This window comes from Macrobrachium rosenbergii, chromosome 8, assembly GCF_040412425.1.
Source record: "Macrobrachium rosenbergii isolate ZJJX-2024 chromosome 8, ASM4041242v1, whole genome shotgun sequence".
Lineage (NCBI taxonomy): Eukaryota > Metazoa > Arthropoda > Malacostraca > Decapoda > Palaemonidae > Macrobrachium > Macrobrachium rosenbergii.
The window spans coordinates 35,759,846-35,784,126 of NC_089748.1; the positions used below are offsets into that span (position 1 = coordinate 35,759,846).

General features: G+C 38.7%; 2 protein-coding genes across 8 annotated transcripts in view; one reads left to right on the forward strand and one right to left on the reverse strand.

Annotated features, from left to right (window-relative positions):
• The window catches only part of PCB (Pyruvate carboxylase), a 98,663-nt gene that overhangs the window by 39,167 nt on the left and 35,215 nt on the right, over positions 1 to 24,281 (reverse strand). Inside the window, exon 1 of one of the 7 annotated variants that reach the window (XM_067107493.1) lies at positions 19,488 to 19,652. The exons of 5 other annotated variants lie outside the window; for them this stretch is intronic. The gene's annotated coding sequence lies outside the window, so the exon portion shown is untranslated. One more of the 7 variants, XM_067107497.1, reaches the window with a different exon arrangement.
• Positions 7,652 to 8,593, forward strand: LOC136841109 (vigilin-like). The gene has a single exon (XM_067108156.1). The coding sequence runs from the start codon at positions 7,652 to 7,654 to the stop codon at positions 8,591 to 8,593; it is 942 nt and encodes a 313-aa protein (XP_066964257.1).

Genomic DNA, 24,281 nt, shown 5'->3' on the forward strand with positions numbered 1-24,281 from the left:
CCTCCCAACACAAGGTACCAAGCTTAGTCCCAGAGAGGAAAGTACACTTGCAAGAAAAGACCTTGAGGAAAGCAGTGAAAGTATTGGAAGGGAAAGGTGGCTGCCTAGGGCTACCCCTCTCATTAGAGGCTCTTTCTATTCAAGCCGCCCATAAGATGAGGAACAGGGTTGTGCAAAGGAACATGAGCCTTACTTGGAATACAAGATACAGGGTGTAAGATTCTCTGAGTATATATATATATATACTTTACTTACCTATTTATTAATTTGTTCATCTTTTTCTTTTTCTAATAAATAATCTCTTATTTCTGTATCTCCTATTACCTTCTGTTACTCCTTTCAAATGAACACCATATTCTTTGGAAGTTTGAATTTCAAGTCAATGGCCCCCTTGGTGGGCTTGTTTCATGCGAACAAAGATCATCTTCTGAATAATAATAATAATAATAATAATAATAATAATAATAATAATAATAATAATAATAATAATAATAATAATAATAGAGAAACAAATCCACAGTTGTTGGTACATATATTTAAAGATAGATCTGTCCAGAGGGTTTTCAGGAATCTGTTGATTCCCCTTTTCAATCGAACTGATTCCCGAAAGCTCTGTTCTGTACAGAAATATTTTTTAATTATATGTACATTTACACAACTGTGGATTTGTTTCTCCAACTGAAGACTCATGCTGCTATGAGTATTTTCTAATAATAATAATAATAATAATAATAATAATAATAATAATAATAATAATAATAACAGAAAGGAGAAAAAAATTATTTTGAAAGAAAACAAGGGTAAAATTCTACCGGAAGATTTAGGAAAGGAAAAACATTTATAATAGCAATTCATCTCAAATAGTATTTTATTTTAAAGATCAGTCATATTAAAAATTGGTAAAATCATACTGAGGGGATCTTAGCAACAAATAAAATTCTAAATCAAAATGTTTACATTTTAATTTGAACCTTTTTTCTTTCCTTTCTGAAGTCTGTCGTCAGAAGTTTACTTTCTGTAATTTTCCACAGTCAATTTTTTTTCTATCCAGTCTCCCCTGTAAGGATCTGACGGCCCTGTGTCCTTCCCATCCTTTCCAAATAAGCTTATGTTTCTTTACAGAAGGACCTTGACACAAAGAACCACTTCAAGATGTGAAAGTTTTAGCGGGCGATGATCTAGAAAGCCGTAAAGAAGAGTTGGTTTTTAAAACAATCAAGTCTTGATTCTTTCGAACCATAAGATAAGTAAAAAATGCGCCGAAGTTTCTTCGACGCAATCGAGATTTCTGTACGGCGCATAATCAAAGCCACCGAAAATAGATCTATCTTTCGGTGGTCTCGGTATAATGCTGTATGATCCGCGACCCGTGAAGCTTTAACCACGGCCCGGTGGTGGCCTATCCTATATCGTTGCCAGAAGCACGATTATGGTTAACTTTAACCTTAAATGAAATAAAAACTACTGATGCTATAGGGCTGCAGTTTGATATGTTTGATGATTGGAGGGTGGATGATCAACATACAAATTTGCAGCCCTCTAGCCTCAGTAGTTTTTAAGATCTGAGGGCGGACAGAAAACGTGCGGACAGAAAAATGTGCGGACAGAAAAATGTGCGGACGGACAGACAAAGACGGCACAATAGTTTTCTTTTACAGAAAACGAAAAATAAAGAATTCATGTGAGGAAAGATTGTGGAAACTGAAAATGGAATATAAAATTTAAGCCAAAAGCCATGCGCTGGGACCTATGAGGTCATTCAGAAACGAAAATGGCGTTGAAACAACTGTTAGGAGAGGGTGGAAAGAGAGACGGAAGAATGAGAATATGAAAGGAGGCATAGTAAAAGGAATGAAAGGGGTTGCAGCTAGGGACCGATGGGACGCTGCAGAGCGCCTTAAAGTAATGCCTGCAGTGCACCGCATAAGACACAGTGATTACACTAACAGCAACCAACCCCCGCATCGAGAAGATTATTGGGAAAAAGCACACCTCTTCTGGTCTGGTTAAAAAGTTAAAATTACCATAAGAAAAGTGTCATAAGAAATAACCATTTCATAAAAAATTGTTGTTGGAAAGAAACTAGACCTCTAAAGGGCAAGAAATCTCCTTAGAAGTAGTATAATTCCTCAAGAGGGAAAAAGCTGTGGAATAAAACTGGTCTGGTAAGAAGCTTTAACAAACCAGGAATCCCGAAGGAGGTAAAGCCTAGTCTCAAAAGGAGAGGATTTTGGAAAGGCCAGATTTCCTCGAAAGCACTGATCTAGGATTTCAAATATTTAGATGAAAGGACTGAAAGAACAATAAAATTGAACTGAATTGAACTGAATACAGAATTTTGGCCAAAGGCCAAGCGCTGGGACCAATGAAGTCATTCAGTGCTCAAACGGAAACTGACAGTAAAAGGTTTGAAAGGTGTAACAGGAGGAAAACCACTCAGTTGCACTATGAAACAATTGTTACGAAAGGATGAAAATTAAGTTGAAAGAGAATACGAACAGATGTACAGTAAAAGGAATGAAAGGGGTTGTAGCTAGGGGCCGAAGGGACGCTGCAAAGAACCTTAAGTGATGCCTACAGTGCAACGCGTGAGGTGCACTGATGGTACTATCTCCCAACGGGCAAAAGGTACACTAATGCTGAAGCTAATCTCTGAACCATTACGAATCTCAGAGAACAAGTATTCTTTAAAGAAAAAAAACAAACATTTCAAAGCGAAAAAACTACTACCACACACAGCTGATACAATGCAACACTTCAAGCGCACTAGACCGACAGTCACTATCATAGCCAACCTCCTAAAACTATCACACCTGTACTCCACCTTATCTTCTCCAACAATCCCGCCCCCAACTCCTCCCTCTCCTCCTCCTCCTCCAACAACCCTACCCCCTTTCTCTAGTGTCGCAGACAGTCCATTGATCGCTTAAGCCACTCCAGATTATCTCCTGGTCATCTGCGTGCTCAAGTGGCCTAAATGGGACTTTTTATAGGGGAACTATGCTCCCCTCTATTCATAATGGTATGAAACTTAACTGAATGGTTTATTGTTTTTATGAGCAATCATTTTAACCTCAGGGGATTAAGTACATTGATACTTTAAAAATCATGCAAATAACAACTTGGTAATTAGCTGTCATCTCTGCCCTAAAATGGGAAATTGCAGTATCCGCAAAATTTTCGAAACTGAGGTATGCCACCTATTGGGCTCGTGAAACACTAATACACAAGTTACTGTAGTTTCAGAATGATTCTTCAATGCTTTATTTAGGGGGTCCCATTTGCATTATCTGCAAAATCAGTAGTAAGGCAAAGGAAAGCTGCAGTATCTATAATTTTTCTCAGTTTTGTATTTTTGCAGACACTGCAGTCTTCCATTTTGGGGCAGAACTAACGGAAAAGATCACGAATGTCATTATTTCCGACCATAATGACAAAACAGGACACATGACCAAGATAAAGTCAATAAGGGAAACAGCACAGAGTCGGTGGCAACACATCAACACTTGTGCACGAACAAAAAGTGGCAGAAAACTTAGGCCTAACAGAGCGGTACCACAGAACAGCTGCAACACAAGGCTCGGAACATCTGCTCGACATTCGTGGCAAAACTAGTTTAACCACCAAAACGAAACGCTAAGTATTCTAGTTGGAAAATCGTTGGAATAAATGAACTCTTAACGATAATGAACGACTGAAGAAACGTGTACTTTCTAACGGTTAGACCGTAATCAACGTCGCAGGCAATGACGTCAGAGAGATCTGGAATGGCGAGAGAAGTACTGCAGAGTTCAGTTTCTGGAGAAGTGAAGGAGATCGGGAGGAAATGGGCTTAAAATCTAAAGCAATAAGTGAAGGAAGATCAATATCGGGAATTAGTGACCTCTGAGGTAAACGGAGAATGCCATATATCAGCAAATGAGAAAATGGCGCCAAAGTTAGGGTACACAGAACACTCATGATACTCGATAAGTAATGCGCATCGTTATCGAATTTGTAAAAACTCAAGAATGATAAGACTTAATATCTCATTGTTATTTGCTTATCCTGGACACACAATTATCGCTCTTGAAGAAACAAGGTGCTCATGTAACTGAAAAAAGTTTGTTATAAAACCATCTACTGACATAGGCCTATTACACTCGAACCTTCCGCTTACGTTTTATATATACAGAAAGTCTCATTTAATGCTTAATATTATTACAAAATGAATTTCAATAGGTATATGGCTTCTATGCAACAACATAAAAAATAATGTATGAATGAATTTGTAACTGGAAAAATGTTGAAGTTTTTAATATACATACGCGCTGAAAGTCTGCTGCTACACGCACAAACACATACACACATACACACACAAACAAACAAATACAACACAAACACACAAACAAAACAAACAAACATAATACAAACTTACTTAACTAGTCCAAGTTTGACTCTTTACGAAAGTAAGTTTCACTATACTGGCCTTCGACAAAAATGACTGGATTGAACTGAACATAGAATTTAGGCCAAAGGCCAAGCACTGGGACCTGTGAGGTCATTCAGCGCCGAAACGGAAATTGAAGAGTGAAAAGGCTTGAAAGGTGTACAATGAATCAACTGTTAGAAGGTGGAAAGTAAGATGGAAGAAAAAGAATATGAATGGAGGTACAGTAAAAGGAACGAAAGGGTTTGTAGCAGCTAGGACCAAAGGCAAGCTGCAAAGAACCTTTAAGTAATGCCTACAGTGCACCGCATGAGGTGCACTGACGGCACTAACTCCCTACGGGAGACAAAATGATTGAGAGCGTATCTTCAAAAGTGTTTCACAAGTTTTTCATAAACAGAAAATGTTAAAAGTTACAGGAGGCAGTTTTTACGCAGAAATACCTAGCACATACCGAAGGCCAGCCATCACAAACCCGGTTTTGCAATAAATATAATCGGATCATACTGAAGCTGAATACTAGGTTTATTTTCTATAGGGCCAAAACGAATCACCCTGGATTTAAAGTACGTTGAACAATTGGCTTAAAACTCATCTGCAATGTTTCCCTTCGCTTTCACAAACTAAAATCAAACATGAGTAAAAATTCCAGAACGAATGTCCTCGCCCAAATCACTTAAACCGTAACGTATAGGCCTAATCTACTATTCATTTCAGGGACGGCGAGTCATCGTTTTTCTCGAATATCTTTCAAAACTAATTATTTGATCGAAATGGTGCTTTGGCACAGTGTACAAGACACCTCCCGCTAATTTTTGGTAATATAGCGCATTGTCAAATGGTGTTAGTTAAGGCGTTTACTCTTGACTTACATGGTGTTGCCGAGCATCGCCAAATTATGCATTCGAACGTCCTTTATCCCCATCCCGTCCTTCCCTCCCCCTTCCCCTCCTCATCCCTCCCTCAACCCACTTTCCTGGCCTCCCAATCCCTGCCCCACTTTCCTGTCTATGGGAATAGCGAATGTGCGATTGGATTAGTCCTGCTGACTCATGAGACTTTGCCTTTAAAAGCCAAGAATTAACGCCTTAACTAACACCATTTGACAATGGACTATATTACCAAAAATTAGCTGGAGGTGTCTTGCACAGTGTGTCGAAGAACCATTTCGATCAAATAATTAGTTTGAAAGATATTTGAGAAAAACGATGACTCGCGGTCCCTGAAATGGATAGTAGGCTCTCGAATCCAATCTATGGTTTACCTAAACATATCTGATACAGATTACGGTTATATGGCTTAAGAGATAAGCCCACAACAGACCATTAAATATAAGAGTTACATTACCTTGAATGGTCTAATTATCTTCAGTGGTTATTGCTCAGATTACGTAACCTACATAGATTCTACACTACTTGGGGCCCATTTTGTTACACAAGAAATCATTTTGTTATAACACCATCGCTAGAATTCGTTCAAACCCAAAAGTTTTCATTGCGAATTGATGTTAACAGAATCTTCATTATAAAACTATATTAAAACCTGTCTTGACATAAAATATCAATAACTCCTGACATTGATACAAATAAATTTCTGATGCTAACCTTTACTTTTCAATGTCTAGTTGCAAACAGGACGTGTCTAATAATACTGTTTATTAGGATACAAAACAAATAATCTTCAATTTCCACCATCAAAACCTAGACCTATTACTCACAAAGCGTCTACCTAATCAGCCGTGGTTTGGATGCTTAAACAAACCGACTCTTGACATTATCTAATCAGAGTCAATGAAAACTGATACTCCACAATAAAAAAAAAATTGCATTTTACTCTCTCTCGAAAAACAAGGACAGATTCCTGTACCGAAAGATAAAGCAATCAGGAGGACACACATATGAGGACCACTTTACCATCTCGTTTCGTTCCCACTAACGAGTGTAGTAAATGATATGAGGTATGGGAATATATATGTGTATGTGTGTGTTTTAGGCAGTTAGCGAAATGCACTTTTTGACATTATTTTGATCCCCCCAAGGGGCTAGCACTAAACACGGCGAAACAGTGACTCACCTATATGCTGTTTCGCCGTGTTTAGTACTAGCCCCTGGGGCTCAAATGTACCTCGCTGTGTTTAGTACTAACCCTGGGGATAAAATGTCCCTAAGTGCATTTTGCTATCTGCCTGTAACACATGTACGTTGAATGAGCCCCTGGGTGTTACGTATTCTGATAAAAGCAAACTAGGCCGAGATAAAGACTGTGTGTAGATAGTGACTAAGCGTTACTGAGCAGCGATTTCATGTGAGTTTTAACTCGAGTTTTTCAGCCTTGACACAGCCGTGGAGATAATGAATGGAGTAGAGATAAAATTATTTCTCTCTCTCTCTCTCTCTCTCTCTCTCTCTCTCTCTCTCTCTCTTGTAACCAATTGGTTCTTAGCCACTTAAAAATAAGTCTAATCCTTCGGGCCAGCCCTAGGAGAGCTGTTAATCAGCTCAGTGGTCTGGTAAAACTAAGGTACACTTATTTTCTCTCTCTCTCTCTCTCTCTCTCTCTCACACACACACACACACACACACACACACATATATATATATATATATATATATATATATATATATATATATATATATATATATATATATATATATATATATATATATATATATATATATATATATATATATATATATATATAAATTTCTGACTCATATACATCAGGATCGAACCCAGGTCTTTCAACTGAAAGGCAAGGGCGCCGCCCACTAGGCCATACAAGTCATAAAAGAAGTTGGAACCTGAGGGCAACTGCACCCAAGGAATTACCTGGGCAAGCTGACTGCTTGCATACCAGCGTGTTTTCCCCAACTTCCCGACTCAGCAATGACCCAAGTGACAGCATTTCATTCGAATTACCCCTTCCGAGTGAATAAGTTAGAAATAATCAACACACAATCACGTGTGGAACGGAAATAAATTTCTAACTTACATCAGGATCGAAGCCAGGTCTTTCAATTGAAAGGCAAGGGTGCTGCCCACTAGGCCATAGTAGTCATAAAAGAGGTTGCATCAAAATCATATTTATACATACATGCATACATACATTATATATATGTATATATGTAAGTATAAATATGTATTATGTATATATAAATTATTTGCTACAAAGCTAGAAAAAAAGTAGTTTATTTTTTCAGCAATAAGATTCAATTTAAACCTATGGAGAAGAATAAAACATTAACTATCGGTATCTTTGGCCAGCTGGAACAAGCAAAGCAAGCCCAGCAAGTAATACTGGCCATGACAGAGGACATCAAGAACTGGCCCAACGAACAGGACCTGAAACTTGTCGGCTTAGACTGCTATGAGTTCTGCTTACCACCTGAGGGCAGAGACTTTCTCCAAGGCTTTTTCAGACAAGTGGATCAAGAACTCAGGGACCTCTACGATGTCAGACTCATTCTCCCCAAGGAAAAGGACAAGAACAAAGTTGGCTACTTAGCGGGACATATAAAACAAGTTGGCCGGGCCTACCAACACGTCCAGGACGTCCTTCAGGAGTTAAAGGTGGGAGCGTCTGATATCAAAATAGAAGGACTGAAGAGAATTGAGGCAGGAAGATATCAATTCGCAGTTATCGCTCAAAAGAAGGGACTTGTGGTTGGGCAGAAAGGACAAAATCTGAGGAAAATAGAAAAGAACAATAATGTACGGATAATGATGCACGAAAGGACAGAGGGCTACATCACGATAAAGGGGCATTTAGATGACGTCCAGGATGCTTGTCGTGACATCAAGGATATCATAGACCCAACCCTAAAGCGGACAGGAAGGGACTTACCACAACAGGAACTCCTTCCCGGGTTAATCAAGATGGAAGATCACCTCTACAAGACAGTCCTCAACAGGCAGGAAAGAGCCATGGTTATCGGCAAAAGAGGCCTGACCATAAAAAAGCTAACTACCAAACACAAGGTATACTTCCATGGACCGAAGAGGGATGAGAACACCGACGACTGTATGATCAGAGGAAATGAAGACGGAGTCGTCGCCTTCTTCAACGAAGTCCAGGAAATCATCAAGAATGAAGCAGACGAGAGGACACACGACGGGGGACAGAGAAGGCAGCCAAGACCTCTCGCATTAGGAGATTTCTTCTAAACTCAGAAGAAATTGAAGGACGATGCTCTCTCTCAGGACATGCAGAGGGAAGAACTCTAGTTTCTTCTCATATGCTATGTCCTTGATAAACATCCTGTACAAGATGTTTGTCATGTGGACAATGGTCCAATATCTAGATCTATTCCTTCAGATTTACAACCCTCATTGTATTTCTGAGGGAATAATCTAGAAGATGGGCTTGCAGAGGGAAGAACACTTTCTTCTAGTATGCTATGTCCCTTGGTGAAAACCCTGTACAAGGTATTTGTCATGCGGACAATGGTCCAATATCTAGATCTATTCCTTCAGATTTACAACCCCCATTGTATTTCTGAGGGAATAATCTAGAAGATGGGCTTGCAGAGGGGAGAATAGTTTCTTCTAGTATGCTATGTCCCTTGATGAACATTCTGTACAAGGTATTTGTCATGCGGACAATGGTCCAATATCTAGATATATTCTTTCAGATATCCCACCATTCTGAGGGAATAATCTAGAAGATGGGCTTGCAGAAGGAAGAATAGTTTCTTCTAGTATGCTATGTCCCCTGATGAACATCTTGTACAGGATATTTGTCATGCGGACAATGGTCCAATATCTAGATATATTCTTTCAGATATCCCACCATTCTGAGGGAATAATCTAGAAGATGGGCTTGCAGAGGGGAGAATAGTTTCTTCTAGTATGCTATGTCCCTTGATGAACATTCTGTACAAGGTATTTGTCATGCGGACAATGGTCCAATATCTAGATATATTCTTTCAGATATCCCACCATTCTGAGGGAATAATCTAGAAGATGGGCTTGCAGAAGGAAGAATAGTTTCTTCTAGTATGCTATGTCCCCTGATGAACATCTTGTACAGGATATTTGTCATGCGGACAATGGTCCAATATCTAGATATATTCTTTCAGATATCCCACCATTCTGATGGGAATAATCTAGAAGATGGGCTTTGCAGAAGGAAGAATAGTTTCTTCTAGTATGCTATGTCCCCTGATGAACATCTTGTACAGGATATTTGTCATGCGGACAATGGTCCAATATCTAGATATATTCTTTCAGATATCCCACCATTCTGAGGGAATAATCTAGAAGATGGGCTTGCAGAAGGAAGAATAGTTTCTTCTAGTATGCTATGTCCCCTGATGAACATCTTGTACAGGATATTTGTCATGCGGACAATGGTCCAATATCTAGATATATTCTTTCAGATATCCCACCATTCTGAGGGAATAATCTAGAAGATGGGCTTGCAGAAGGAAGAATAGTTTCTTCTAGTATGCTATGTCCCCTGATGAACATCTTGTACAGGATATTTGTCATGCGGACAATGGTCCAATATCTAGATATATTCTTTCAGATATCCCACCATTCTGATGGGAATAATCTCAGAAGATGGGAATAATTGCAGATGGGGAAGAATAGTTTCTTCTAGTATGCTATGTCCCTTGATGAACATCTTGTACAGGATATTTGTCATGCGGACAATGGTCCAATATCTAGATATATTCTTTCAGATATCCCACCATTCTGAGGAATAATCTAGAAGATGGGCTTGCAGAGGAAGAATAGTTTCTTCTAGTATGCTATGTCCCCTGATGAACATCTTGTACAGGATATTTGTCATGCGGACAATGGTCCAATATCTATATATATTCTTTCAGATATCCCACCATTCTGAGGGAATAATCTAGAAGATGGGCTTGCAGAGGGAAGAATAGTGTCTTCTAGTATGCTATGTCCCTTGATGAACATCTTGTACAGGATATTTGTCATGCGGACAATGGTCCAATATCTAGATATATTCTTTCAGATATCCCACCAATCTGAGGGAATAATCTAGAAGATGGGCTTGCAGAAGGAAGAATAGTTTCTTCTAGTATGCTATGTCCCTTGATGAACATCTTGTACAGGATATTTGTCATGCGGACAATGGTCCAATATCTAGATATTTCTTTCAGATATCCCACCATTCTGAGGGAATAATCTAGAAGATGGGCTTGCAGAGGGAAGAATAGTTTCTTCTAGTATGCTATGTCCCTTGATGAACATCTTGTACAGGATATTTGTCATGCGGACAATGGTCCAATATCTAGATATATTCTTTCAGATATCCCACCAATCTGAAGGAATAATCTAGAAGATGGGCTTGCAGAGGGAAGAATAGTTTCTTCTAGTATGCTATGTCCCTTGATGAACATCTTGTACAGGATATTTGTCATGCGGACAATGGTCCAATATCTAGATATATTCTTTCAGATATCCCACCATTCTGAGGGAATAATCTAGAAGATGGGATTGCAGAGGGAAGAATAGTTTCTTCTAGTATGCTATGTCCCCTAATGAACATCTTGTACAGGATATTTGTCATGCGGACAATGGTCCAATATCTAGATATATTCTTTCAGATATCCCACCAATCTGAAGGAATAATCTAGAAGATGGGCTTGCAGAGGGAAGAACTCTAGTTTCTTCTAGTATGCTATGTCCCTTGATGAACATCTTGTACAGGATATTTGTCATGCGGACAATGGTCCAATATCTAGATATATTCTTTCAGATATCCCACCAATCTGAAGGAATAATCTAGAAGATGGGCTTGCAGAGGAAGAACTCTAGTTTCTTCTAGTATGCTATGTCCCTTGATGAACATCTTGTACAGGATATTTGTCATGCGGACAATGATCCAATATCTAGATATATTCTTTCAGATATCCCACCATTCTGAGGGAATAATCTAGAAGATGGGCTTGCAGAGGGAAGAATAGTGTCTTCTAGTATGCTATGTCCCTTGATGAACATCTTGTACAGGATATTTGTCATGCGGACAATGGTCCAATATCTAGATATATTCTTTCAGATATCACACCATTCTGAGGGAATAATCTAGAAGATGGGCTTGCAGAGGGAAGAATAGTTTCTTCTAGTATGCTATGTCCCCTGATGAACATCTTGTACAGGATATTTGTCATGCGGACAATGGTCCAACATCTAGATATATTCTTTCATATATCCCACCATTCTGAAGGAATAATCTAGAAGATGGGCTTGCAGAGGGAAGAATAGTTTCTTCTAGTATGCTATGTCCCTTGATGAACATCTTGTACAGGATATTTGTCATGCGGACAATGGTCCAACATCTAGATATATTCTTTCAGATATCCCACCAATCTGAAGGAATAATCTAGAAGATGGGCTTGCAGAGGGAAGAACTCTAGTTTCTTCTAGTATGCTATGTCCCTTGATGAACATCTTGTACAGGATATCTGTCATGTGGACAATGGTCCAACATCTAGATATATTCTTCCATATATCCCACCATTCTGAAGGAATAATCTAGAAGATGGGCTTGCAGAGGGAAGAACTCTAGTTTCTTCTATGCCAGGTATGGTAATACCATTCTTCTTGTATTTTAATGATTAAATTACATTTTTACCTACCTATTACCTAATTTGTAATTTTCTATGTTTTTAGTAAGTGATCTGTACTTCTGTAAGTTACTACTTCTAATGAACACCAAATTCTTTGGGAAGCCTGAATTTCAAGTCAATGGCCCCTGTGGGTTCGTTCCATATGAATTGGGTTCATCTTCAGAATAATAATAATAATAATAATAATAATAATAATAATAATAATAATAATAATAATAATAATAATAATCAGAGAAAAATTCACACACCTCATTATTTTTATATTGGCAATTTTGATACATTTTCCCAAATGCAACCGAATCCACACATACTCGTACAGACGACCTTATTAGCGACGAACTTGAAAATGAGGGAACACTTATCCACACCACGAATACCTTCATTATTTGCGTTATCATCAAGTTTAGCTTTAAGTAATCCACTTATCGCTGCCGAAGAAAGTGAAGGGATTGTAAATAAGCCATCTCGCAGGACCGAGTGCATTTCGCGTCCGCTTAATGAGTATTAATTACAGTCATGTCTCTGCTAAATGACGAGAGTTACTGGCTCAATCTGTTACGCATTCCAGTTGAGCGTTAATTGAGTGATTTTTTTCTTCTTTGCACAAGCTGTTTTTTTCGAAAATGCAAATTGATATATAATCCTTTACCTTGCAGATGGAAATTTAATCACATGCTCAAGCTTCATGTTATTTTTTTAGGTTGATACATTATGTTCACCTGTATTTTCGCACCTGCGGTAAAACACACGCACAAATTTAGAGAGAGAGAGAGAGAGAGAGAGAGAGAGAGAGAGAGAGAGAGAGAGAGAGAGAGAGAGAGAGAATATTAACCAATCACTTTCCCTTTTAGCACAAGACGGAGCAAATTTTTTTTTTTAAGGGATGTGTTTAAAATGTTTATTTTTCCTGTATTCCGTCGCTTCTCCCATGGATAAAAATCTTTGGTGAAATTTGCTGTGTGTGTATGAGTGCGAACTGAAAATTTACTGTGTGTGTACGGGTGAAAACTAAAAAAAAAAAATCGGCAATGTGTGCGCGTTTCCAAGATCACGGTGTATTTATGTTGTTTTATACAAGAGAGAAAGTCTATGAAAAGTCCTTAGCCTGTAAGGATACAATTTCCATGAGCTACTTTGTCTGATGTTTAACCATAATACAAATTGAACTGAATATAAAATTTGGGCCAAAGGCCAAGCACTGGGACCTATGAGGTCATTCTGCGCTGAAACGGAAACTGACAGTAAAAGGTTTGAAAGCTGTAACAGGAGGAACTAATCCGTAGGCAGCTTTCATCTTTGAAATACCCTGACCATATAATTGAGAAAGCGTTCCATAAAGCTGACACAATATTCCATCGTCCTCAACAAAACAGGACTATTATAGAGAGACGCCCAACAGTAAAATTAAAATCCCACACCTGGACAGGATTAAGCCGTCGACATAGACTCTTGGAAATTCTAACCCTATTTGGCATTTACCTACCCAAATGCCTTAGCCAAATCCCTGATTAACGTACGACAAAAGCCAGTCACCAAAGACACAGGGGTACATGAAATACCCAGCCTCGACTGTGACAAATCGTATATCCGTTTTACTGGTAAATCACTCCACCAGAAAATACAACATAAAGACCTGGGTTCGATCCTGGTGTAAGTCAGAAATTTACTTCTGTTCCACACGTGATTGTGAGTTGATTATTTCTATCTTATTCACTCAGAAGGGGGTAATTCGAATGAAATGCTGTCAATTGGGTCATTGCTGAGTCGGGAAGTTGGGGAAAACTCGCTGGTATGCAAGCAGTTAGCTTGCCCAGGTAATTCGCCTTGGTGCAGTTGCCCTCAGGTTCTAACCCTTTTTTCTTTTTATGACTTGTGTGGTATAGTGGGCAGCGCCCTTGATTTGATTAAAAGACCTGGGTTCGATCCTGATGTAAGTCAGAAATTTATTTCTGGTCCACATGTGATTGTGTTTTGATTATTCTCTCTCTCTCTCTTTTGATTACTCTCTCTCTCTCTCTCTCTCTCTCTCTCTCTCTCTCTCTCTCTCTCTCTCTATATATATATATATATATATATATATATATATATATATATATATATATATATATATACATATATATATATACATATATATATATATATATATATATATATATATATATATATATATATATATATATATATATACACACATATATATACACACGCACATATATATTTACATATATATAATTTATAATATATAACAAAAACAATAATTTCCCAATACGAGATGTATTATTTTTAATGTCAACTGGAACTTTAAGGCCATTTTCTTTCGGACTCAAAAAATTCATCAAATGGATTTAATGACCTCATAGACCCCAGTGCTCGGCCTTTGGCCGAAATTCTATAGTCAGTTCAAATCGATAGCCTACTCAGTCTCGAAATATGGTCAGCCTCAGATAAGTAAACATCGTAATCTAATATTACAGCTGTGGAGACATACCCATTAAAAATTTATTTTTGAAGGTTAATTTCAGATCTGGATTTACATGATGGCAAACTGTGAAACTGTGAAACATTTGGCAGTAAAGAAACGGTTAAAATATGCATTTACTGTAAAGGACAACACGGGCGATCTCTACAAGTTTTCACACGCCTTGTGAATAATCACGGCTGTCTGCAATCATTTCCTTGGGGAATACCTCGAAAACATAACAGCTCTCTTCACTACATAACACAAAAAATGACAACATTACAACAGAACAGGATACGGAATTTGGCCAATGGTCAAGCGCTGGAACCTATGAGGTCGTTCAGCACTGAAACGGAAATTGACAGTAAAAGGTTTGAACGGTGTAACAGGAGGAAAATCTCGCGGCTGCACTACGAAACAATTGTTGGAAGGTGAAAAGTCAGATGGAAGAAATAATATGAACGGAGGTACAGTAAAAGGAATGAAAGAGGTGGCAGCTACCCCCTAACGGGGAAACACTATCAAGAGTCTGCTCCTTCTATACCTGAAAAACAGTCTGACTCCGCTGTTTAGAATGTAAACTAAATTTGACGGTTCCCCAAATTTTGCGGTATATGGAGCAAATAAAAATTGCCGTATAATGTTAAGCCTAAGGTCAAAGCCAGCTACGAGTCTTGTTATGTTTGAAACAAAAAAATCGAAGAGATAACACATTCAATCAACTTTGTCTGCTAAGCATTGGAATAACAGTTTTTCGGACATATATACCAACAAATGTAACAATCCTGTTAACAGCTTTAAGAGAGAGAGAGAGAGAGAGAGAGAGAGAGAGAGAGAGAGAGAATATCAAGTAGCTAAAGAAATAAACTTAATTTTCAACACCGTAAACATCAATACCACTCTTACTAAATTCAGACTTCTTCCGTAACAAATAAAAAAATACGAAGACTAAACTTCCGCTGCCATGACTAAGCAAACTCGCGCTAAAAGACAGAAAGTTACCTAACACTCACGTGGTGCCAACTGCAGCTAAATTGGTCATGACAGCACGTTTCTTTGTTTCAAGGTTGTACGCTTCCACTCACGTTCCCTTATAAAAAATAAGGTCTCATTTTGTCTCATCAACGGTATTTTAAACTTAGAAATAATGATATAAAGTTAAGACATAAAATGCGAGCTTTTTTCCGCGATAGGCTGAACCAGTTGGCCTACTGAATAAGTAAAAAGTGCGCCAAAGTTACTTCGGCAAAATCGAGTTTTCTGTATGAGCCGCGCCCCATGAAGCTTTCAGCCACGGTCCGGTGGTGGCCTGGCCTTTATCGTTGCAGGATGCACGATTATGGCTAACTTTAACCTTAAATTATAATAAAATATACTGAGGGTATTGGGCTGCAATTTGGTATGTTTGATGACTGGAGGGTGGATGATCAACATAATTTGCAGCCCTCTAGCCTCAGTAGTTTTTAAGATCTGAGGGCGGACAGAAAAAGTGCGGACAGAAAAAAGTGCGGACAGAATAAAGAGCGGACGGACAGGCAAAGCCAGCATAATAGTTTTCTTTTCAGAAAATTAACAAGACCCTATTTTGTCTTATCAACGGTAGTTTAAACTTAGAAAGAATGATAAAAGTTTAAGGAATAAAACGAAGGCTTTTTCCGCGACAGAATAAAGCCAGTTTGCCTACTGAATGAAAAGGGGAACTTCATTTCAGAAGCCAGTCGAGAAACGGTCGGAAGATTTTGGCACGAGACTTTCTCATCTAATTCTGGTTCTACGCAGTCATTCAAATTTCAAGGCACGTGTTTCAACCTTCTAGGCTGATTTCCTTTAGAGGAGAGAGCTTCAAAAGGCGTTTACATACCTATTCTAAAGATATATTTAGGCTTAGGTTGGTCTAGAAACTCGAAAAATAACACCTGTTATCGCCCCCAACAGTTGACTGAAAGGTGGGCAGTGTTATTTGTTAAAATTATGATGCATGTACACTAGGCCTAAATATTCTGTATTTACAGTATACATACATACACCTGTATTTACAGTATACATACATAATATACACCTGTATTTACAGTATACATACATACATACACCTGTATTTACAGTATACATATACACAACTGTTTGTATATGTTTTTAAGTTCACATGAAAACAAGCTGAATGTTTCTACAGCTTGCAAATGCTTCAAATATGATGCATGTACACTAGGCCTATATCTGTATTTAGAGTATACATACATACATATTTGCTTGTATACGTTTTTAAATTTACATGAAAATGCGCTGAATGTTTCTACAGCTTGTAAATATAATTCAAATATTACGTCATTCGCCAGAAGCTTTTAATAGACAGGAAACACTCATTCAAAACAGTATCTATGTCGCTTAATGTTTATTTGCGAAAATCACCGGATATCCTATGACAGAATATATTCCCTACTTGACATAAACTTTCGACGCAAGCCTTTCGTAACAACAGAATAACTGAATCAAGATGTTTCAGTTATTAAACAAGTAAAAAATGCGCCGAAGTTTCTTCTGCGCAATCGAGTTTTCTGCACAGCCGCTACAGCCTTTGTGCAAGCTTTTATTGAAGATTTCCTGCAAAGAATCTTGAACATGAAAAAGACTTAAAATAGACTTCTGACATTTCTTGAGCTAAAACACAAAATACGTGATTGCTAAAAAGTCTTCAAATGTATTCCAAACAATTTCACAGGTTTCCGCCAGTCAGTTTTCTAATGTTGCTACGCAGTCTATCATAGAATCTACAAAATAACCAAAAACAAAAGAACGGCTCTATTACGAAATGTACGACACAATAATTAACTCGAAACATGATAAATCTGATGCGCAATAACTCCAAACCTGATAAATATAATCGTTCATCCGTACGTAAAGAAAAACGTAGGCTATTCACCAAAATGATTGTAGTCACAATTACTCCAAGCGAAGCACTTCCCTGAGAGAGAGAGAGAGAGAGAGAGAGAGAGAGAGAGAGAGAGAGAGAGAGAGAGAGAGAGAGAGGACGCTAACAATTAGAGGAATGAGTCTAAAATAAAATCAGTATCAACGACATGTTCAGGGCAGTTCCCGTCATGTTTACGTGCCTCAAAGACATAAATATCAAGAAAATTGTTTTTGGGGATTCAGGTTAAGGGTTTTTTTTTGGACCCATGACTGAGGGAGAGGAGGAAGGGGAGGGGAGGGGGCTAATGAGCAAGAAAGGTTGAGATTAGAAACATCTGAAGTCCGTATAGGCCTATACTGGAAATCATATAAGAGGGAGATGGTCAGTTTAAACACAATGTGCCGAGGCAACAGCATTACGACGATTAAAATTCCGAAGATATTGAGAACTAAAAATGTAAAATGTCCAGGGGACGAATCAATAAAGGTGGGAATAGCCGACGAACAGAGATGGGAGAAAGGGCAGGATGCCAAGAATTACAGCCGTTATGTCAGCGTTAACGACACAAAAAAAATAACAATAATGACAATATATACATCTAGATAAAGTGTACTAGCACATTTTCTTACCTCTCTCTCTCTCTCTCTCTCTCTCTCTCTCTCTCTCTCTCTCTATATATATATATATATATATATATATATATATATATAGAGAGAGAGAGAGAGAGAGAGAGAGAGAGAGAGAGAGAGAGAGAGAGAGAGAGTTAATTCCCATAGCATTGTAATACGCTTTACTCAGTTCATTTCTGCAGGCATCTGATAAAAAATTATTTATCACTGCTTGCAAAACAAATACAAATTGTTCAAATGTTATATTACATGAGTATTAAAGTTGACTTGGGCTAATGCTTATATCAAAGGCACGTGTAAGAAGGCTGGGCAAGATTCCTTACTATATCCGCCCGTGGAGCACTGTAAAACACCATATATGATAACAACAACGAAAAACATCATAAGGAAGAAACAAATTAACAAGCAAATTATGTAAGGAAATACAAAAATACAAAAAGGTGGTAGGGAACTTACAGAATGGGCCTAATCGCGACGAAATGATCGTAACAACTTGCCCAAGCACCGTCAAATGAGCGACGCACTTCAAAGCAATCATTATAAAAGGATACAATTACTCCACAGAGTTCGATAATACATCAAATGCCTACCTACCAGAGAGAGAGAACCGTTTCCTCACTAGATCTACGAGGCCGTAACACAAGATTTAAACACCGGCTCAGGCAACCATACAGTTCAGGCCTAAGACAAAGGACCCCATAAGCTGACTACACCTCCTTCTATATTTAAAATCACTTGTCCAAGTATCGAGACTAAACCCTTGGCACATCTCACGCTCGGTAATATAAAGTAAAAACAAAGATATACAAACTTTGCCAACATTTGGCGGCTGCAATTTTCTTTATGCTTGCTTTGAAGGCAAATGACCAGTCACTGGGTTAAGAGAGCATGTATAAAAAGACACTTCGATATCACTTCTTGGGTTTTCCACTACCAAATATGTCGCTAACCTAATATTTCTCTTTTATATATTCTAAAAATGCGTTTTACTTGGTCTTCAAAGACTGGTCGCGGCTGCCTGTCGCTTCGTGTCTCAAGAAATATTTTTAAATTATGGCAACCTCTTAGCTTTCAAGCTACCGTAATCAGGTACACCACCAAAAACAAGTAACTGATTTGCAAATGCATAAATATGACCATGAACGCAATTAAGCTTTGATTTAAGGTAGCCACCGACCTCTAACCAAGAAAACTATCATTCTCAGAGGCACAAAATACATCTATTTTTGCCTCGCACGACAAACGATTTCCGCCATCCGTCATAATACACAAAGACGGGTCTTGGGAGTTCTTCTACTGAACACTTTCCTCACTCTCAGCTGTTGCTACAAATAATCAATACTCATCACCGGCCACGAACCGAGCCATTATATTCATACGACACTTGTACACAACCTTCAACCAAACGAAGGCAGGTCCCTCGTGCCACGCCTTTGCAGACCTTGTGCTTGACAAGCGGACTTACCAAAAGGACTGTCTAACGCCCACTGAGGTCTATCTAAACTAAACGTCTACCTTTCGAGCGACAAACGCACGAACCTCAGAGAGAGAGAGAGAGAGAGAGAGAGAGAGAGAGAGAGAGAGAGAGAGAGAGAGAGAGTGGTCGTCTGCGAATGCGGATCACGTGACCGGGTACTTGCCAATGCTCGCAACAAATCTTAACTGATACGCGCTTCGTCACTGACGTAATACGGTAGGCGTCTGCACATGGAGGGTATACAGTCTAGGTGTGATATTAATCTATGTGATTGGCCCCCCTTCATACCATTACACATTCCGGTATGTCGCCATCTCGGTTAGAGAGGCGGCACTTCTCGACAGGCGAAGAGAGCTGACAAATATCGCCTGATGTCATCATACCTGACGTTACGCTGATTAACACGAGTTTTTTTACAAATGTTAATTAAACCGAAAATAAAAACATGTAGAAACAAAGTAAGGTACTAGAGTGTTGTCAGTATAACTGCAATAACAAAAAGAACAAAATGAGACGAGCATTATGATTCCATTCGAGTTTTAAGACACCGAAACAACGTTCCGTTGTATAGTCTTATTCTGAATCAACATTAGCACGTGGGCACTGTGTGAGTGCTAGTGCTCCGGTGTCAAGCCTACCCCAAATAACCGGTTTCTTGACAACAGTACTCGTCAACCGGCAAAGTTGACTTTCAGGGGAGGGAAAGGTGGTTCCTCTCTTGAAAATAAGGGCCCGTGATACCGACGTCAAGTAATTTCAGTTCTTGGTGCGTAAAACACTTTTTCCAGAGGATTTCTTGAATGAGACTAACAATGACACGCAAAAACCAAGCGGATACTTTCCACGTATTTTTTTCTCTTCCTCTCATCTCATGGGGCCTATACAAAACCCTAAACGAATACCTTGGCTGATTTTGTAGGTAGGCCTATTCGACACAATGATACGGGAAGAGTCACAACGAATCGTTTACTCTGTCGCACAGAGTAATGACAAACGTAATTTACGGATCTGGAAAAATTGAAAACGTGGACATACCAAACCAGCCATACAGATACAAGGGACATGAGAGGGCAAGGCAAGTTTCAGCCTTGGAAAAACAAGCAATTGACGAATTGAAGGTACAGAAGGTCCAATTCCTTTAGACTGATTCTGTGAATGAATACGCCAAGAATCTCAAGGGAGAAACTAAGTGCCTATTGCTACTAAGACTTCTGACTTCAACAAAGACAATGTTAACTGGCACACACCACTTGGAGCTACTTTCAAAAATATTTTACTTCTGATAAAACCTTTGTGATTAGTAAATCCCAAGTTAGACGACTCAAGTTTCTTTGCTTCGATGAGACTAGCTTGCTCATGTCTTCTTATTATTAACACGATCATAAGCATAGTTACTAGGGTTCAACGTCAATCAAATCAATAAAAATAATAATTACGATTGCCATGGGAAATGCAAGTTGGAAAGCTAAGAATCCCTATACAATCTCTCTTTTCCTGACGTCTCTGCATAAACCCTCTGATTGCCCCCTTCCGAAAAATCAATACCAGTAATGTTTGCGTTTTCTGTGCCTCGTTAAAGATTAAACCAAGAAGCTGTACTATCCCTAATGGTGTAGCCAACCATTCTTGGGGATTTAACCGGAACGCTAACCATTTACTAGTGGCAAAGTGCCAAATTATGTGAAGAATTAGGAAAATCAACAGATGCGTCTAGTGTGAGGTCTCAGGCACGGGAAACATTACTTAACCAGTGCTTTGTATCTGGCAAGCGACCTGGATTTTAAACACAAGCAGTGAAAGTTAAGGATCATTAAATGTAACTCATGGTCACACAACTCAAAACTAACTCCACTTGAGGTGAATTTCAATTGTCCAAATAATGGTTTTACTGATATATGAAGTGGTCGTGAGCCCATTTCTGAAAGGAAGCGAGCACCAGAAAGAGTATGAATAAGGTCGAGTGTCCGCTGGAGAGATTTTCTCTGACCACCTTACGATGGAAAACAGCTGATTAGTAGTAATAATAATAACAGCATTGTAATATTCAGACAAAATAGTCTGGTCACATCCGATTAACTAATAACACTAACTGAACATAATGCAACTTGCATTATTTTTAAATATTACGAAAGGAAAAAACAAAGGTCAAATAAATATCACAGTCAACTTAAGTACTTGAAAGTTGAACGATGCACACTCAACTTTATGGTTTTAATGACCAACGTAAGTGAGGTTTATCCTTGATAACTGTTAAAAGATTAACATTGCATCAAGAAAACAATATTCCAACAACTTTCGATAAGAATTTTTCCAATAAAAAAACGGGAAATTTTCGGTAATATACGATAGCTCAACACGTACTTGGTATTTTTATTAACAAACATGATAGCAACAATCAAGACAGGAGGGCTGTTCATACGTATAAAAAATTACAATCAAGACAGGAGGGCTGTTCATATGTATAAAAAATTAAGATGTACAGCACGCCTGCCAGACGCACAACTCCTCGAAATTAGCAGTGAAGTATCGTACTGACTTAAAACTACGATTACGGGCAAACAGAAACTTGGCAAGTTCAGCAGGGAACCATGTGCGCTGAACGTGGAGTGTCGTGGTTTAAGTTTACAAACCTCATGCAACCTCGGAAGGAAGAAAGTAGGCCAGGACTGATTTCATGATACCCATGAGATGACTTCTTCCATCGTGATATTTTCTTTGTTAAAATTAGTAAACCATCATCGATATAGTTTCTGTCGTGCAATGAATTTCGTCAAGTTTGCAAACACTGCCCCGAAGAATCATCACGAAGCGAACAATTTTCTCGACGTGTGTTGAGCATTGCATTTTAATGTTTAACACTAAACAATTCTCTCTCTCTCTCTCTCTCTCTCTCTCTCTCTCTCTCTCTCTCTCTCTCTCTGTGTGTGTGTGACCATTTTCAAGCGCACTGCTCTCTATAATCTCATCTACTCAAAATTAATGAAATGCAAAACTGTAAACAAAAATCTTGTTATCCTTGAGAGAGAGAGAGAGAGAGAGAGAGAGAGAGAGAGAGAGAGAGAGAGAGAGAGAGATTGTAACTATGGCAGGATAAATACTTCGAAGAAAATGGTGTGTCTATTGGTTAGGGCGAAGCTTCAAGGGCAAACGATGCGAGTTCCTACCATGGCTGCACACAATGACCACGTGAAAGTCCAATGTTTACCACTGCCTGCACTGATGACTTTTCTTAGACCGACTGCCTTTCCTACTTTAGTTTTAGCTTTTTTTTCTTTTTAGTCAGTTATGTGTTGCGTCTCTTTAAACACAAACAACATCACTAAGAAAGGCAGTTGATGAATAACGGGAAATTTGAAAGCTTTTATTACCTATAAAAATCTTATTTCCCTTTTACTTGACTACAGGAGAGGTTGAATTACCTGCGTCCCGAATTTCTATCGCTGACGAGGACCTCTAGTAGTTCTCTCCCTAGATTAATAATAATCCTGTTCTCTCCATTAGGAGTTCCTCAACGATAGTCATCATTAAAGCCATCGCCGAATTGTTACAAGACATATGCAATTAAATACTTTTCCACCCAATCAGCCTACCGAAGGGGTGACATACGGAATGACTAGTACTACAAAAATAACTTTTCCCGTTTTGCATGTGAGCATATTACAGGCAAACGTATTCATGTTCAAGTATTAAGTACGTAAATTAAGGTGATGACACTACCATAAATGCTCTTCAAATCACTCTAATCTACTCGGCGAGCTGCAAAGTAGATAATGAGGACCTGTAACCGCGTTATACCCGTGGTTTAGACCTATAATACTCCCAACAGTCGTCTTCGTCTCTTACAGTTTCTTTGTGTGATTACGACCGTAAAGTAAGTTAGGTTATTCTGATCCTAACCTTCCCTGGATGTAACAACTAAAGTCTGTGGGAACATGATCGAGGAAAGTTATAATGGGTCTACCCAAACACCTGCTTAAATGTAACTGGTAACTACTGGCCTCACTGGGAATGTACCAGTGACTACTAATGACTAACATCACGTGCATACAGGTGGAAATCGACTGACTCTTGACACCATCGTAAATGTCTTGCCAACGGAATCTTATAAATGCAACCATGGTTAAAAGGCCCACGTCTTAAAGTTATTCTGAGAAAACGTTCAGATGGCCCTTCATAAATGACTTATACTCTCCTTGCTGGCAGACTGAAATATATTAAATCCAGGTTCAAATTTGCAATTCCTTGTCTCCTTCACTGCATGAAAAATTTAATTCAAAAGCATGGAATTCAACTTCCTTTAATGATTAAGATCCTCACTGAATGTAAATGTGAACTCTGGCCCAAACATGATGTAAAATACAAGTTCCAAGGGTGAGCGAACAAGTATTTGCAAATGGAGAAGAGTTTTAACCTCATTAAGTACATCAAAGGTTAGCGGAGTCACTTGCCAATGAACTCGGCTTATGGGTATATTCTGAGTTTCCTCTTAATTGAGTTCTGTCAGAATGTCTTGGCTAATAGCAAGCATTCAATGTTATTTCATCAGAGGCTTGGCAAGAAATCGTGTGAAAACTTAAATAAGCCAGAAGCCTCGGGCATTTCCTCCAGGCAATGGTCCTCCCATACCATTAAATGTCTTTCTCTCTCTCTCTCTCTCTCTCTCTCTCTCTCTCTCTCTCTCTCTCTCTCTCTGCAGGTACAGCATACTCTCGCTGGTGTCAGTCTGGATAACTGTTACGGATTACTTGGTGGTGACGGCACTTCTTACTCACATAATCTTGC